General features: G+C 41.1%; 1 protein-coding gene across 2 annotated transcripts in view; it reads right to left on the bottom strand.

Annotated features, from left to right (window-relative positions):
- The window catches only part of LOC132022623 (sulfotransferase 1C2), a 23035-nt gene extending 13118 nt beyond the window's left edge, over positions 1–9917 (bottom strand). Inside the window, exons 1-4 of one of the 2 annotated variants that reach the window (XM_059407870.1) lie at positions 9789–9917; positions 6849–7000; positions 6262–6387; positions 3323–3420 (exon numbers count right to left, since the gene is read on the bottom strand). In XM_059407870.1, coding sequence (XP_059263853.1) covers positions 3323–3420; positions 6262–6387; positions 6849–6999 — 375 coding nt within the window. In that variant the 5' untranslated portion in view covers position 7000; positions 9789–9917. Of the gene's footprint in view, positions 1–3322; positions 3421–6261; positions 6388–6848; positions 7050–9788 lie in introns of both variants that reach the window. The other variant, XM_059407869.1, reaches the window with a different exon arrangement.
- Positions 9918–15429: the final 5512 nt, after the last annotated feature.

Below are 15429 nucleotides of genomic sequence, written 5' to 3'. Positions count from 1 at the left end.
GCAAGGGCTAAAATGAACTATTGGGATTTCATCAAGATCAAAAGCTTTTGCACAGCAAAGGAAACAGTTAGCATAACCAAAAGATAACTGACAGAATGGGAGAAGATATTTGCAAACGACATATCAGATAAAGGGCTAGTGTCCAAAATTTATAAAGAACTTATCAAACTCAATACCCAAAGAACAAATGATCCAATCAAGAAATGGGCAGAAGGCATGAACAGATATTTCTGCCAAGAAGACATCCAGATGGCCAACAGACACATGAAAAAATGCTCCACATCACTTGGCATCAGGGAAATACAAATCAAAACCGCAATGAGATATCACCTCACACCAGTCAGAATGGCTAAAATTAACAAGTCAGGAAATGACAGATGCTGGCAAGGATGCAGAGAAAGGGGAACCTTCCTACACTGTTGGTGGGAATGCAAGCTGGTGCAGCCACTCTGGAAAACAGCATGGAGGCTCCTGAATATGTTGAAAATACAACTACCCTATGACCCAGCAAATGCACTACTGGGTATTTACCCTCAAGATACAAACGTAGTGATCCGAAGGGACACGTGCACCTGAATGTTTATAGCAGCAATGTCCACAATAGCCAAACTATGGAAAGAACCTAGATGTCCATCAACAGATGAATGGATAAAGAAGATGTGGTATATGTACACAATGGAATACTATGCAGCCATCAAAAGAAGTGAAATCTTGCTATTTGCGACAACATGGATGGAGCTAGAGGGTATCATTCTTAGCGAAATAAGTTAATCAGAGAAAGACAACTATCATATGATCTCCCTGATATGAGGAAGTGGAGATGCAACATGGAGGGGTTAAGTGGGTAGAAGAAGAATAAATGAAACAAGATGGGATTGGGAGGGAGACAAACCATAAGTGACTCTTAATCTCACAAAACAAACTGAGGGTTGCTAGGGGGAGGGGGGTTGGGAGAAGGGAGGTTTTGGACATTGGGGAGGGTATGTGCTTTGGTGAGTGCTGTGAAGTGTGTAAACCTGGCGATTCACAGACCTGTACCCCTGGGGATAAAAATACATTATATGTTTATTAAAAAGAAAAAAAGCAGGATGGCTTCATGGTCTCATTTTTTCCCCCTGCTATCATCAACTCTATTATTATTTTCATCAACTTCAATTCTTGCTCTACAAAGCATCCTGTTTACGTTTTATTTTGACAACAACCTTGTATCCTTTTACCTTTCCAGTTTTTCCCTTTATCCCAATTTGACCTTTAATCTCATCGTGATTGCTAAGTACTTGACTCTCTTTCTGACTGCAAGAATCCTGAGCTGGCCTCATTGAGTAGCTACCTCACATCCATGACTAGTCATTTCATAGGGATGCTGTTTTTTTTTTAAACCCTAAAACAGTTCTCAATTGAGAATGATTTTGCATGCAAGGGGGTATTTGGCAATGCCTGGAAGTGTTTTTGCTTTTACAACTGGGGATGACAGTGCTACTGGCATCTAGTGAATAAAGAGCAGGGGTGCTGCTCAACATTGTACAATACTCAGGACATCCCCCTGCCTCATGCCACCCGCCAAAGGAATTATCTGGTCCAAAATGTCAATAGTGCCATTTTCTGTATTCTGATGCTTTGAATCGGAACCATCGCTTACCTTGCTGTTGCCTTGCAGACCCTGGATAGACTGCCCCTACCAGTTTTAGCTGGTTACTACAGATATTAACAAGTTACTATCAAGCTCAGTTTTTACAAGCAAGCCAACCAGTCCTGAGCCTACACCTCCCTTATTGGGCCACTATCTACTTGCTCTATTTACCCCAGAGCCAGGACCACACAACGAGGGGCAGCCATCTATGCCCTGGAGCCTGCAGAAATCATCCAAACTACCCAATCCTAAACCTGATTACCTGTCTCACCCATTCCCTCCCTTGGAAACTACAATAAAGGCTCTTGCCCACAATTTACCCTTAACCCCTCTGCCTCCTAACGACCCTAGCGCTTCCCAGTTGTGAGCACTGCTTGGTAATCATTTTATTAATCTTTCCTCTCATGTTTCTCCCCTCCAGTCACAAGACTCTTTCTCTCCTCAAAACTCCATCCTGTTTCCCCCTGCAAGTTCATTAATTCTCTCTTCTGTGTTTATTCCGCACTTTGTTGAATTTTTGTGTGGGAGTGGATTTTTTTTAATTCTTGTTTTTTTTCTTAGAATTTGAAAGGGCTAAAAAGAAAGAAACGAAGAAACTGATGTGAAATAGCCACAGGTGATCAATAACACATTTTGTGAAAGATTCATGACAATAGATAGCAACAGTAGCTATTTTCATGGCAACCTCACATCCCACAAACACCAAAATGAAATTCCATTGTCAGGCCTTGGTTTCTACCTCCAGTTTTGTGGTGGTAGTTTTAGGTGCAAGGAACACGGTTTTCCTAAGATTCATGCTTTGCATGCCAAAGCAGAGACGGTGGTAATGAAGCTGATGGCCACAAGCCTGGGGACAGCAGGAGGGAGAGAAGCCTTCGCTTCTGAGGGTGAGTCCTGCAGGTGCAGCTCAGGAGGAGTGGAAGCCCTGCCCTAGGCCAGCAGACCGAGTAGCAAGCAGGGAGATGAAGTGGTACGGGGCACCTCCTCCCTCAACCATGGTGGGCTTTCTGCCCACATGGCCACCCAGCTGCCACCCACGAAATTTTCTAACCTGCCCCAGTAAACTGGTGCCTTCGAGGCCCCAGTGTGCACCGTGCCCTCCTCCATCCCCTGGGGAGAGCCACCCGAGGGTTGGCAAACCAGAGACCTGTTACTGAATTTTTATAGCAAATGCTTATATCTTGTTTCAGTTACAGAAATCCCATTTGTTTAATTTAGTAAGAAATTCCATTTTAGGGGCCCCTGGGTGGCTCAGTGGGTTAAAGCCTCTGCCTTCGGCTCAGGTCATGATCCCAGAGTTCACCAGAAGCTAAGGCCAAATGTTCCTCTTAAGTAATGTAGCTCCTTCTATTCACCCTTTTAAATGATCTTCAGGAATTTTTTTCTTTCTCCTCAGTTTTTCTTCTCTGCTCTAAGTCTTAGTTACCCACACCCTTGGGTCACTGTGGACACTCATTATCTCTAGTTCTCTCCAAAAATTCAGTCTGGCTTTTGCCTCCATGTCTTGCTGGAAAATCATTCAGGTAAATATCCTGAAGAGTACAGAGAAAACTTTACATCTGCTCTTATTGCTGACTTCAGAGATGGTGGAGGAGTAAATATGATGACATTGCTGTGAGTTAGGGAGTGGGGGCTTTGCTCCCAGGAGACCTAGTCTACTGCGAGTCCCAAGGGAAACTGTTGCTCTCTTACCTTGCAGTTGTTCTCCCAGAAAGATGGAGGTAACAGCTGAGTTGGAAGATGAGTCCTTAGTATCCGTGGAGAGGGCATTGCGTTGGCTCTTTCCACCCCTTTAAAGTAAATCAAGAGGAAAGATCTGCATAGTACAAGTATTGCATGGGGGAAGTTACATTCTGGGATCTGTCCTGAATGTTCCATCCCTCCCATCTTTCTCTTTATATCTTGACTTTCTTTTGGGATTTCATAATGAGATTATAGAGATTACCATCACTTCTCTAGATTCCTACAGCTTCAGAGCTGGAAGGGAGCTTATATTAATCTGTCACTTTGAGGATGAGGAGATGGAAGCTGAGAATGGACAAGCTAGGTCTTGTGACAGAGCTGGGGTGGGTGGGTTTGATCTCAAGACCCTGAGATCAGATCTCTTCTCTGTCCACAAAATCAAGAGTTGGATGCTCAACTGATTGAACCACCCAGGTGCCCCTGGGGTGTTTCCCAGCCCTGCTCTCAGTGATCAGTCACATATGCAATACTTTTGATGTCAAACAGCTTTGTAGCTGGAAGTTGGTGCAGGTGGTATGGAAGGAGGCCTCGGAGGGAGGCTATGTGGGACACAAGCTTGCATAACGGGCAGCAGTGTCTGTCCACTCCTGAACCCTCCGTGGATGGTTGGTATAACTGACCAAGACCCATCAGTCTATAGCCCTTACCTCCAGTGGCAGGGACCATCTACCCTGAAATAAAAGTACTGCCCAGCTGATCTCCACCTGGCCTCTGTCTGTTTGTGGCTGGAAAGACCATAAATCCTGTAACTGTTTGTAACATTTTTGGACATGGGGCACCTTAGGTTTTAAAGAACCATTTATATATGATGGGCCATGCTGGGCTATTGGTTATCATCCTTTCCTGAATTCTGCAGCTGTGGGCATTGCCTTGAGAGAAGCTCTCTTTTGTTTCTTATGCTAACTTAGTGACAGCACACTCTGCTCCTCACTGCCAAGAATCCCTCACTAGAAATCATGCTTTCACTTTTCATTCTCTCTTAAACCTTCCAAATTTCAGAATTAAGGCAGTGGTGGCAGGGGTGGGATGTAGATGTGAGATCAAAAGCTGGGCTTGGATAACCCAGGGAACCCATGCCCTTGAGGTGGTCAGTAATACCTAACATTTCATAGGATCCACTCTGTGCTAGGCACTGCTCTAAGCTTTCTACACACATTAACTCATTTAATCCTCACAATGACTTTTTGAGGTAGGCACTAATTCTACTGACATTTTGCATCTGAGGAAACTGTAACACAGAGAGGGTAAGTAACTTGTTAAAGGTCACTGAGTGAGTGGTGGCGTCAGGACTTAAACCCTGGTTGTCTTTAACCATTATGCAATCCTGCTGCTCAAGGCGTCAAAAGACCAGACATCAACAAAAATGGAAGGCCCTGACGACACAAAGAGTGAGATCAGAGTTAAGCAGGCAGACAGTGCCCTTTGCGGGGGGTCAGAGCCCCACACGTAGTTCAGAGAAGGCATCAGACCAGGCGCTGGTCTTAGTAATAAGCTAATGGTCAATCAGATAGACAGGAACTGAGGACCAGAGGAATCTGAGCAGCAGGGTAAGTGGAACCATAAGGACAAACAAATGCCTCAGGGCTGTTCTAACCTGGACATACACTTGTGCATGTTTTAGGTCTTATGCATGTCAGATCAAGAATTTCTCTATCTCAACGCATTGCTAGATTTATCAGATCTCTTCTCTGTCCACAATTGCTCCAAGTTAGACTTCAACACCAGACTTGTATTGTCTATAATTCTGTAGCTCTAGCTAGGTGAGTTTCCAATTTTTTTTTTTTATTCTGCTGACCTATGCAATGCTGAAACATAGAGATGTAGGCCTCCCTCCTATCCTTGTTCCAAAAAATGCTTCCAGCAGCTGGAACGGCTTCTTTCATATTTTGGTTGTCTTTTTTTTTTTTTTTTGGTGTGAAGAAAAAAATTTCTAGGTTGAGTATTACCTTAAAAAAATTTCCCTACAGAACAGAAATGTTTGGCAATTGCATTATGTTTGCTAAAAAGAAAGAATGAATTGTTCCATAAATAACTCTCCAACCTCTCTGTGTGTTCTACAGCAGCAATAGTCAGAGGGAACATTTAAGAAGAAAATAAGGCAGATTCCTTTTTACTTGGTGATTCGCTTTTGGCAAATAACCTTAGGTAATATGTAGAAAGAATCAGGGAAGGAAAAAAAGAGGAGGAAACACATGCTTATAGAAATGAGAATGAGAGAGAGAATGGGGGGGGAGAAGAAAGAGACAAAATAGAGGAGAGAATAATTCAGAGACAAGAGAGAGAGGAAGAGAAAGGAAGGAGAGCCTCCAGGACCTTCAGTAGGTGAATGAATACACTATGGCACATCTAAGCAATGGAATAGTATTCAGCACTGAAAAGAAAAGAGCTCTCAAGCCATGAGAAGACATAGAAGAAACTGAAACGCACATTACTAAGTGAAAGAAGGCAGTCTGAAAAGGCCACATACTGTATGATTTCAACTATATGACATTCTGGAAAAGGTAAAACTGTAGACAGCGAACAGATCAGTGGTTGTCAGGGGTTGAGGAGCAGGGAGGGTGAACAAGGGGCTCACAGAGGATTTTTAGGGGAGTGTAACTACTCTGTATCGTAGTACAGTGCTGGATCCAGGTCATGTATGTTAGTCCAAATCCATAGAATATACAACATCCAGAGCAAATCCTGGTGTGAACTATGGGCTTTGGGTGATTATGACATGTCTGTGTAGGCTCATCAACTGTAACAAATACACCATCTGGGAGAGAAGACTGTGCATGTGTGGGAAATTCTGTGCCTCTACTTTGTTGTAAGCCTAATACTTCTCTAAATAATAAACTCTTAAAAGAAGAAAGAGAAAGGAGCCAGGGTAGGAGGTGAGGAGCTCTCACCAGAGGGCTGGGGCGGCCGAGCCCACTCAATGAAAGGATGGCGGTGTTGAATGATGGCTCTCTGACATTTCTCCACATCTCCATTCTGCTCAATCATGTCCACAATTTCCTGAATCCATGTGGTGCCTGGGGCCCAAGGGGAAAGGACAACAAGAAGAAGCTGGTTAGACAATCAGTCTTGAGTGTCGTGGGGAGGAAAGGGAATATAGAGACTGCTGGTGTTTGGTCCAACCTCCCCTCAGGTCAAGATCCTGTCAGTCACAACAGGTGGACATCCATGCGGGAAAAACCCACACGGTCTCTTATGGAGAGAAAGAGCAGCCCAGGCAAAGCCACACAACACTGTCACCCAAGAGCAGTCCATGACAGAGCACAGCAGGCTGGGTTCTCTAATGCCATTATGTTTGACCCCGGATAAACCTGGGAACATGAAGCATTCCAGGATCGCCTTGTCATGGAACAGTGAGAAGGAGCAGATTTCCTTGAATGAGTGCAAACACCATATGAAGGGGGATTCTAACTGATGTGAACAACCCTTGCTGATTCTGCAAGCCAAAGTCTGGTTGTTCCCCAGGTCCCAGAGTCACCTGATTTAGGATAGGTACAGATGAGAAGATCATCCGGCTTGGCCTCAAAGTTCTGGATCTGGCTCCAGTTGTCCACTGTGCTAGCCTGCAAGGGGATCCCCGAGACCTCTCTCAGTTGTAGCTGTTCCTCCAATGCTGCAGCCAGGGCCATACTGTCTTGCAATGGGAGGGGCAGTCCCCGCAGGCAGAGGATGGAGGGGACTTTTAAAACAATTGTGGTAAAATACACATAACATAAAATTTACCATTTAAACTATTTTAAAGTACACAGTTCAGTGGCATTAAGTACATTTCCAGTGTTGTGCAGCCATCACCAACATCTATGTCCAGAACTTTTCCATCTTCCCAACTAACACTCCATTGCTCCTTTCCCCCCATCCCCTTCTACTTTCTGTCTCTATAAACATGTCTACTCTAGGTCCTTCAAATCAATAGAATCATACAGTATTTGTCCTTTTGTGATTGACTTATTTCACTCAGCATAATGTCTCTAGAGTTCATCCATGTTGTAACATGGGTCAGAATTTCCTTCCTTTTTGAGGCTGAATAATGTTCCATTCTGTGTATATGCCACATTTTGTTTGTCCATTCATCCATACATGGACACTTGGCTTGCTTCTAACTTTTGGCTTTTGTAAGTAATGCTGCTATGAACACGCCTTTCAACTATTTGGTATTGTAATTGCTTGGTCATATGGTAATTTCACATTTAAGTTTTTGAGAACTTGCCATGCTGTTTTCCACAGCAGCCCACACCCTTTAACATTCCCACCAGAAAGGCACAGGTTTCTAATTTCTTCACATCCTTGCCAACACTACTTATTTTCTGTTTATTACTTTATTGTATTTATTAAGTACATGTTTTAAAAAATTTTTAATCTCTATGATAGTAATCTTAATAGGTATGAGATGATATTCCTCTGTGGTTTTGATTTTCATTTCTCTAATGATTAGTGATGCTGAGCGTCTTTCCATGTGCCTATGTGTCATTCATATTTCTCTTTTGGGGAAGTGTCCATTTAAATCTTCTGCCCATGTTTTGAATCAGTTTTTTTGCTTTAAATGCACAAAATGAGGAAGCCAGGAGTACTGGGCCATATTACTCCAGAATAATTGGTTATTGAGATAGCCATGTGCTGGGCTTAGAGCCCAAACTCATTTTAAGTGTTGCATAAAAGGACTCTAGAGCTAAAAGGATCTTTACAGGAGATGTAATAGTACATACTTACTGGAAGTCAAATAAAAGAATCTGGCCCAGCCTTTCCAGGGAGTGGGTGAGAAGGAGTTAGTGCCACATTGTGAGGCTTGTTTTCGAGGTGGCTTCTACTTTTAGACTGAGTCAAGTCCCTTAGAATGGAGACTGTGTTTTCAGAAATGAAAGATGAACTATTTCAAAAAATTTTCAAGTGTTAAGTAGTGGCTGTGTTGACAATATGTCAAAGAAGTGGAGTTTGGATGATACTGAAATTACTGTGTGATCAACTTTAAGAGAGAGGAGAGAACATTTTTTTACAGTCCTTCTATGTTAGATCTCTTAAAACTTTTTTTCTCCTCTTTTAATTCATATTACAATTTTACTAGGAGGGAATAATTTACACTCATAAATGTGAGGGAGCTAGGAGTCATGATCAATAACTTGTCTAGGGTTGCAGACAGTGTCTTTCTGCAAACTTCACATTAAAAAAAAAAAATTACCCCTCCTGTCTTTTATTGTGAGTATATATATGTACCAGAAAATTTAGAATAAGCCCAAATGTACAAAGAAAAATTCATCACCTAGGAATTATTATTTTGATGTATTTCTATTTTTTCAAATATATATATATATGAAAACAAAAATATAATCTAAAATATAAATGTACCCCAAAAAGATGGGGCTCAGAGAGCTTCCAGGTTGATGAATACGTGGAGTTGCTGGCAGGGCAGTGTCCTTGGAGAGAGCATAGAATCTCTGTGCTCCTTCCCATATACATTGTTCTGTGCATCTCTTCCATCTGGCTGTTCCTGAGTTATATCCTTTTATAATAGTCTAGTAATCTAGTAAGTAAAGTGTTTTCCCAAGTTCTGTGAAGCACTCTAACAAATTAAACAAATTTAGAAAAAGGGTCATGAGAACCTTCAATCTTAAAGGCGGTTGGTAAGAAACACATGCTGTAACCTGAACTTGTGACTGACATCTTATGTCACAGTTGGGGGGGCAGTCTTGTGGCACTGAGCCTTTAACCTGTGGGATCTGATGCTATCTCCAAGTAAAGAGTGTCAGAATTGAATGGCCGGCCGGCATCCAGAGAATGGGAGGTTGCTTGGTGTGGGGAGCCCCCACCCTCTACCTCATATCTGGTCACAGTAGTATAAAGTTTCCTCTCTAAGTAACATGAAGGAGAGCACAGGAAGAGTTTTTCCTTTACAGGCACAAAGGCACAAAAATTGCCACTTGAGCAACCAGCTAGAAGCTTTGTCATCCCTCCAGGTCAGATCATATAATGCATGGCCTCCTTTGTGAAGCTGTCTCTGACTCCATGGACAGAAAGAGTGCCTTCTCACAGGACCTTGTAGCATTTTGTATGTATATTTTATAGTTCTTACTCCACTGTCCTAAAATTACTTGTTTTTATGTCCAACTCTGCTGGAGCTCAGGGACTTGGTCCAATCCCCTTTGCAGGCTCAACATGTAAGGGAAGATCTGAGTGGGAAAGAGAGATGGTACTACAGGACAGCGATTTTGGAGATTTTTGCCTCTGGGTCCTGAATTTCTAGGCTTTATACTGTTAGGTAGGTATGTATTGGTTGCAAATACCTTCTATTTTTTGGGTTCCTTAAAAATACTCTCTGGCTTTAGTTAATCAATTCTATTTATACAGCAGTACATATTATATTACCATAGTAAAAATTAAAAAAAAAATCGGTGAGTTAAGGATTTCTTTTAAGCCATATTCTTACCTTCAAGCTCCAGCCGAGAATCAGCAGCCCAAAGGCCTGATCAAGGGTCAGTGGGCACGTAAAGTGCATTCCAAGGAAGCAGGAAAGTGTTCCTTGGGTATGGCAATTGCAGAGGCTCAAATTAGTGTCAGAGGCATGCAAAGCCTTCAGCAGGTAAAGGCCCTTTGGGTGGCACTTTGCATCAGTACAGTAATATGGAGTCATTCCTGTAAGTATTGATATTAAACAGGAACAAACCCTGTGACCTTGCCTAATGTGGAAGAAATGTAAACAAGGTCAAATGTAGCTTTGACCTCTCTGCAAATTTCCCTTGAGTGTATGCAAACTTGAGTGCTGTTTGGATGAACATACTGTTCCTTCCTCTGAGTTCACTGCCCAGAATCTGTGCATGCCTGTTGGTAACTGAGCTTGGCAGCAGAACCTGGATTTCATGCTGTGGCAGCTCCTTTGTCTGGCAGAGAATCTAAAACACTTGGACCTGTGGGAAAATGGGAACTTGGCTTCAGGAACAGATGCATCCAGCTCCGAACAGACTCTCACTCCTTTAGTGTTCTTCCTTTGCTTGGCTTCTTAGCTTAACTCCCTTTCTGAATGTGGGTGACAGTTCCTGTCTCCCACTAATGTTTTAAGATTAAAAAACAGCAATGTTAATGAAAACACCCTGTCTAGTACATAGTAAGTGCTTTAAACTGCTGGTTCTTCTTGCCTTTCTTCCCAAAGTGTACTCAGCCAAACCTAAATGCACAGACAGAACAAAGTCTAGAGCCTAGCTAAGTGTGTATTTATTTATACTTTGCCTTGTCCTACAGAGGGTGTACCTTCATGGACACAGATCATATTCTCTCGTGTCTTCGGCTATCAGGAAATGGAATCTATGCCCGTGTTAAATTATCTCTGAGTTGCTACAGTTCTGCCAACTCCCAACCTGTGCTTTTCTTTTTGGAATTTAAGTATAACCAGGCACCCCAGCCACCCCTCCTGCCAACGTCTTCTTGTCTTCTTTGACTCTGCATCTCATGATGCTTCTTCACTGACACCTCTTCCTCCTGTATCCCAAAGCTTTTTTTTTTCTTTCTATAATCTCAATCCATTTTTCTTCATTCTGTCCTCTTCTCTTTGACAAGCTCACTTACTCCAGTGCTGTTAAATCTTGGAACCTTGGCTGACTCATAAGTTCTCGGCACTAACTCACAATCTTTCTCTGTGAAGTCCCTCATTTCCAACCACCTGCTAAGGCTGTGCCAATTTGAGAGCCATTTGGCATTGCATGTTTCACCTGCCTCATGCTCTCCGCTTGTTATGGTAGCACCATCATCCACATCTGAAGCATCATCTTCAGGCAGAAGGCCCCCTACTTAACAACGTCAGTTATAAATTTAACATATAAGTACTGATTGCAACTGTAAGCAGTGAATAAACCCATGGTTCATTCAATCAAAGAATTTATGGATAGAAACTACTATGCATGTCTCCTTCTTCTGCATCCACAGCAGATGAAGTGTAACATTGCAGACTTTTCTAGGAGATCTTTTCACCTCTGGCCACTTTTTTCTGGTCTCCCATGCACTTAGCATATAAATTAAGTTTTATGAGTTCACATCAAGTTATCTCCTGATTGTTTATGGCCCAAAGTCTGAATGATTTTAACTTAAACTACTTGATATCAAGATTTATTAAAAGATGACGTTAATTAAGGCAGTGTGGTATTTGTGCAAGGACAAATAGTCTGATGAGAGGGCAGAGAGATTCCACAAATGGACCCACACAGAAACAGTCATCAGGTTTACAAAGGTGTCACTGCAATGGAGAAGAGGAAATTATCACCTTTTCAACTAATAATGCTGGAAATTGGATATCCAGCTGGAAGATGCTGAATTCTCACCTCATCATATACCATACATGAAAATCAATACTAGGTGGATTATAGATCTAAATGCAAGAGTGAAACAATAAAGCTTTTAGAAGGAAACACGAGAGGACATTTCTATGACCTTTAGAAAAGCCAAGCTTCATTAAATAGACTCAAACAAACATAGACCATAAAGGAAAACAAACACAAAATTAGATTAAAATGAAGAATTATGTTTGTCAAAAACACATTAAGAGAGTAAAAAGGCAATCTACAAAGTCAGAGGAAGTATTTGTCAAAAGACTCATATCCATGTTATACACAGAACTCCTTCAGATCCATGATAAAAAGACTAACACTCCAAGAGAAAAATGGGCAAAAGATTTGAACAGACACTTCACAAAAATGACATGGCCAAAAAATACATGGGAAAATACTAACATCAGTAATTACCAGAGAAATAGATCAAATCAATAAGTTGACAAACTAAAATTTAAAATAAATTAAATGAAAAATTACATTGCAAATGAAACTACCCAACACCCAGAATGTGTAAAAGTAAAAAGACAGTATTTATCAAGTTGGGGGGATGATAAGTAAGTAGGATCTAATTATAGTTGCCCTTTCTGCTGCTCTGTATTTTCTGAATTTTCTACTGATTTTATGTTCTTTTTGTAACCAGAATATAATGATATTTTTCTCCAGAGCATACTCTTTTTCTTTATTTTTTAAAAATTTTAATGCATCTCAGCTCTGGGACTGAAACCAAGTTATCAGCAAAACTAAGGGATCTATGTAAATAAATAGGGTGGGTTTACCTTGGTTCCTCAGAATGCCTGGGGTTATTTCATAGAAACAGGTCTTGGAGGGTAACTGAAGGGTGGAATTTTTGCCTTCTGAAGGAAGAACTTTGGGAACATGTTTTGGGTTGGTGGCTTCACAACAGGTAGAATGTGGATGACTCCCATGGTGGTGGGTCATTGTCCCTCTCAGTCTTACAGTTTATGGTGTTGGTGACAAGGTCTTAGTCACTGCCTCTGTTTCTCCGGCCTCAGTTCTTCTAGGACTTCCTACTCTGATATACTTCTCTCCAGAAACTGTTATAGTCATTGGGTGTTTCAAGGACACAGCAGACTTGCCTGGACTGGTATTTTATCTCTATGTACAACTCCATGATGTTGATGTCAGCCAATGTGAGTTGTTTTTCTTTGTTTTGTTTTGACAATATAGTTATAGTTCTTCAAGGTGTTTGTGATCTGGTGAAGAAACTTGAAAAAGTACTTTAGTTCATTGTTAAGCAGTTTCCTTCCTTTCTTCTGTCATTTTTATGACATTAAATATGATGGCATTATAAGACTTACCATATAAATGACACTGTTCAAGAATTTCACTTTTTTTTACTATTTAATTAATAAATTTTTAAAAAAGATTTTTATTTTATTTTATTTTCAGTGTTCCCAAATTCATTGACTATGCACCACACCCAGTGCTCCATGCAATACGTGCCCTCCATAATACCCACCACCAGGCTCACCCAACCTCCCTCTCCCTGCCCCTCCAAAACCCTCAGTTTGTTTCTCAGAGTCCACAGTCTCTCATGGTTTGTCTCCCCCTCTGATTTCCCCCATCTCACTTCTCTTTTCCATCTCCCAATGTCCTCTGTGTTATTCCTAATGCTTCACAAGTAAGTGAAACCATACGATAATTAACTCTCTCTGTTTGACTTATTTCACTCAGCATAATCTCTTTGAATCCGTCCATGTTGATACAAAAGTTGGGTATTCATTCTTTCTGATGGAGGCATAATACTCCATAGTATATATGGGCCATATGTTCTTTATCCATTTGTCTGTTGAAGGGCCTCTTGGCTCTTTCTAGTTTGATGACTGTGGCCATTGCTGCTATGAACATTGGGGTACAAATGGTACTTCTTTTCACTACATCTGTATCTGTGGGGTAAATACCCAGTAGTGCAATTGCAGGGTCATAGGGATGCTCTATTTTTACTTTCTTAAGGAATCTCCACACTGTTTTCCAAAGTGGCTGCACCAAATTGCATTCCCACCAACAGTGTAAGAGGGTTCCCCTTTCTCCACATCCTCTCCAACATGTGTTGTTTACAGTCTTGTAAATTTTGGCCATTCTAACTGGTGTAAGGTGGTATCTCAATGTGGTTTTGATTTGAATCTCCCTGATGGCTACTGGTGATGAATATTTTTTCATGTGTTTGTTAGCCATTTGTATGTCTTTTTTGGAGAAGTGTCTGTTCATGTCTTCTGCCCATTTTTTGATGTGATTATCTGATTTGTGTGTGTTGAGCTTGAGGAATTCTTTATAGATCTTGGATATCAGCTGTCTGTCTGTGGTGTCACTTATGACTATCTTCTCCCATTCTGTGGGTTGCCTCTTTGTTTTGTTGACTCTTTCCTTTGCTGTGCAGAAGCTTTTGATCTTGATGAAGTCCCAGAAGTTCATTTCGTTTTTGTTTCCTTTGCCTTTGGAGACGTATCTTGAAAGAAGTTGCTGTGGCCGATGTTGAAGAGGTTACTGCCTATGTTATCCTCTAGAATTCTTATAGATTTCTGCCTCACATTGAGGTCTTTTATCCATTTCGAGTTTATCTTTGTGTATGGTGTAAGAGAATGATCGAGTTTCATTCTTCTACATACAGCTGTCCAATTTTCCCAGCACCCATTTATTGAAGAGACTTTTTTCCACTGTATATTTTTTCCTGCTTTGTCAAAGATTATTTGACCATAGAGTTGAGGGTCCATATCTGGGCTCTCTACTCTGTTCCACTGATCTATGTGTCTGTTTTTGTGCCAGTACCATGCTGTCTTGGTGATCACTGCTTTGTAGTAAAGCTTGAAATCAGGCAATGTGATGTCCCCAGCTTTGTTTTTCTTTTTCAACATTTCCTTATCAATTTGGGGGCTCTTCTTGTTTCATATAAATTTTAGGATTGTTTGCTCCAGCTCTTTGAAAAATGCCGGTGGAATTTTGATTCAGATGGCATTGAAAGTATAGATTGCTCTAGGCAGTATAGACATTTTAACAATGTTTATTCTTCTAATCCATGAGCATGGAATGGTCTTCCATCTTTTTGTGTCTTCTTCAACTTCTTTCATGAGTGTTCTGTAGTTTCTTGAGTACAGATCCTTTACCTCTTTGGTTAGGTTTATTCCCAGGTATCTTATGGTTCTTGGAGCTATAGTAAATGGAATTCATTCTCTAATTTCCCTTTCTATATTTTCATTGTTAGAGTATAAGAAAGCCACTGATTTCTGTACATTGATTTTGTATCCTGCCACATTATTGAATTGCTGTATGAGTTCTAGTAGTTTGGGGGTGGAGTCTTTTGGGTTTTCCATATAAAGTATCATGTCATCTGCGAAGAGAGAGAGTTTGACTTCTTCATTGCCAGTTTGAATACCTTTTATTTCTTTTTGTTTTCTGATTGCTATTGCTAGGACTTCTAGTACTATGTTGAACAATAACGGTAAGAGTGGACATCCTTGTCGTGTTCCTGATATCAAAGGAAGGCTGTCAGCTTTTCCCCATTGAGGATGATATTAGGTGTGAGTTTTTCATAGATAGATTTTATGAAGTTGAGGAATATTCCCTCTATCTGTATACTTTGAATCATTTTAATCAGGAAGAGATGCTGTATCTTGTCAAATGCTTTTTCTGCATCAATTGAGAGGGCCATGTGGTTCTTCTCTCTTCTCTTATTGATTTGTTTTATCACATTGATTGATATATGAGTGTTGAACCACTCTTGCATCCCAGGGA

This window comes from Mustela nigripes, chromosome 7 (assembly GCF_022355385.1).
Source record: "Mustela nigripes isolate SB6536 chromosome 7, MUSNIG.SB6536, whole genome shotgun sequence".
In the NCBI taxonomy this organism is placed as follows: domain Eukaryota; kingdom Metazoa; phylum Chordata; class Mammalia; order Carnivora; family Mustelidae; genus Mustela; species Mustela nigripes.
Note: the sequence above shows the minus strand (reverse complement) of the source record. Positions and strands in the feature narration are given on the sequence as shown.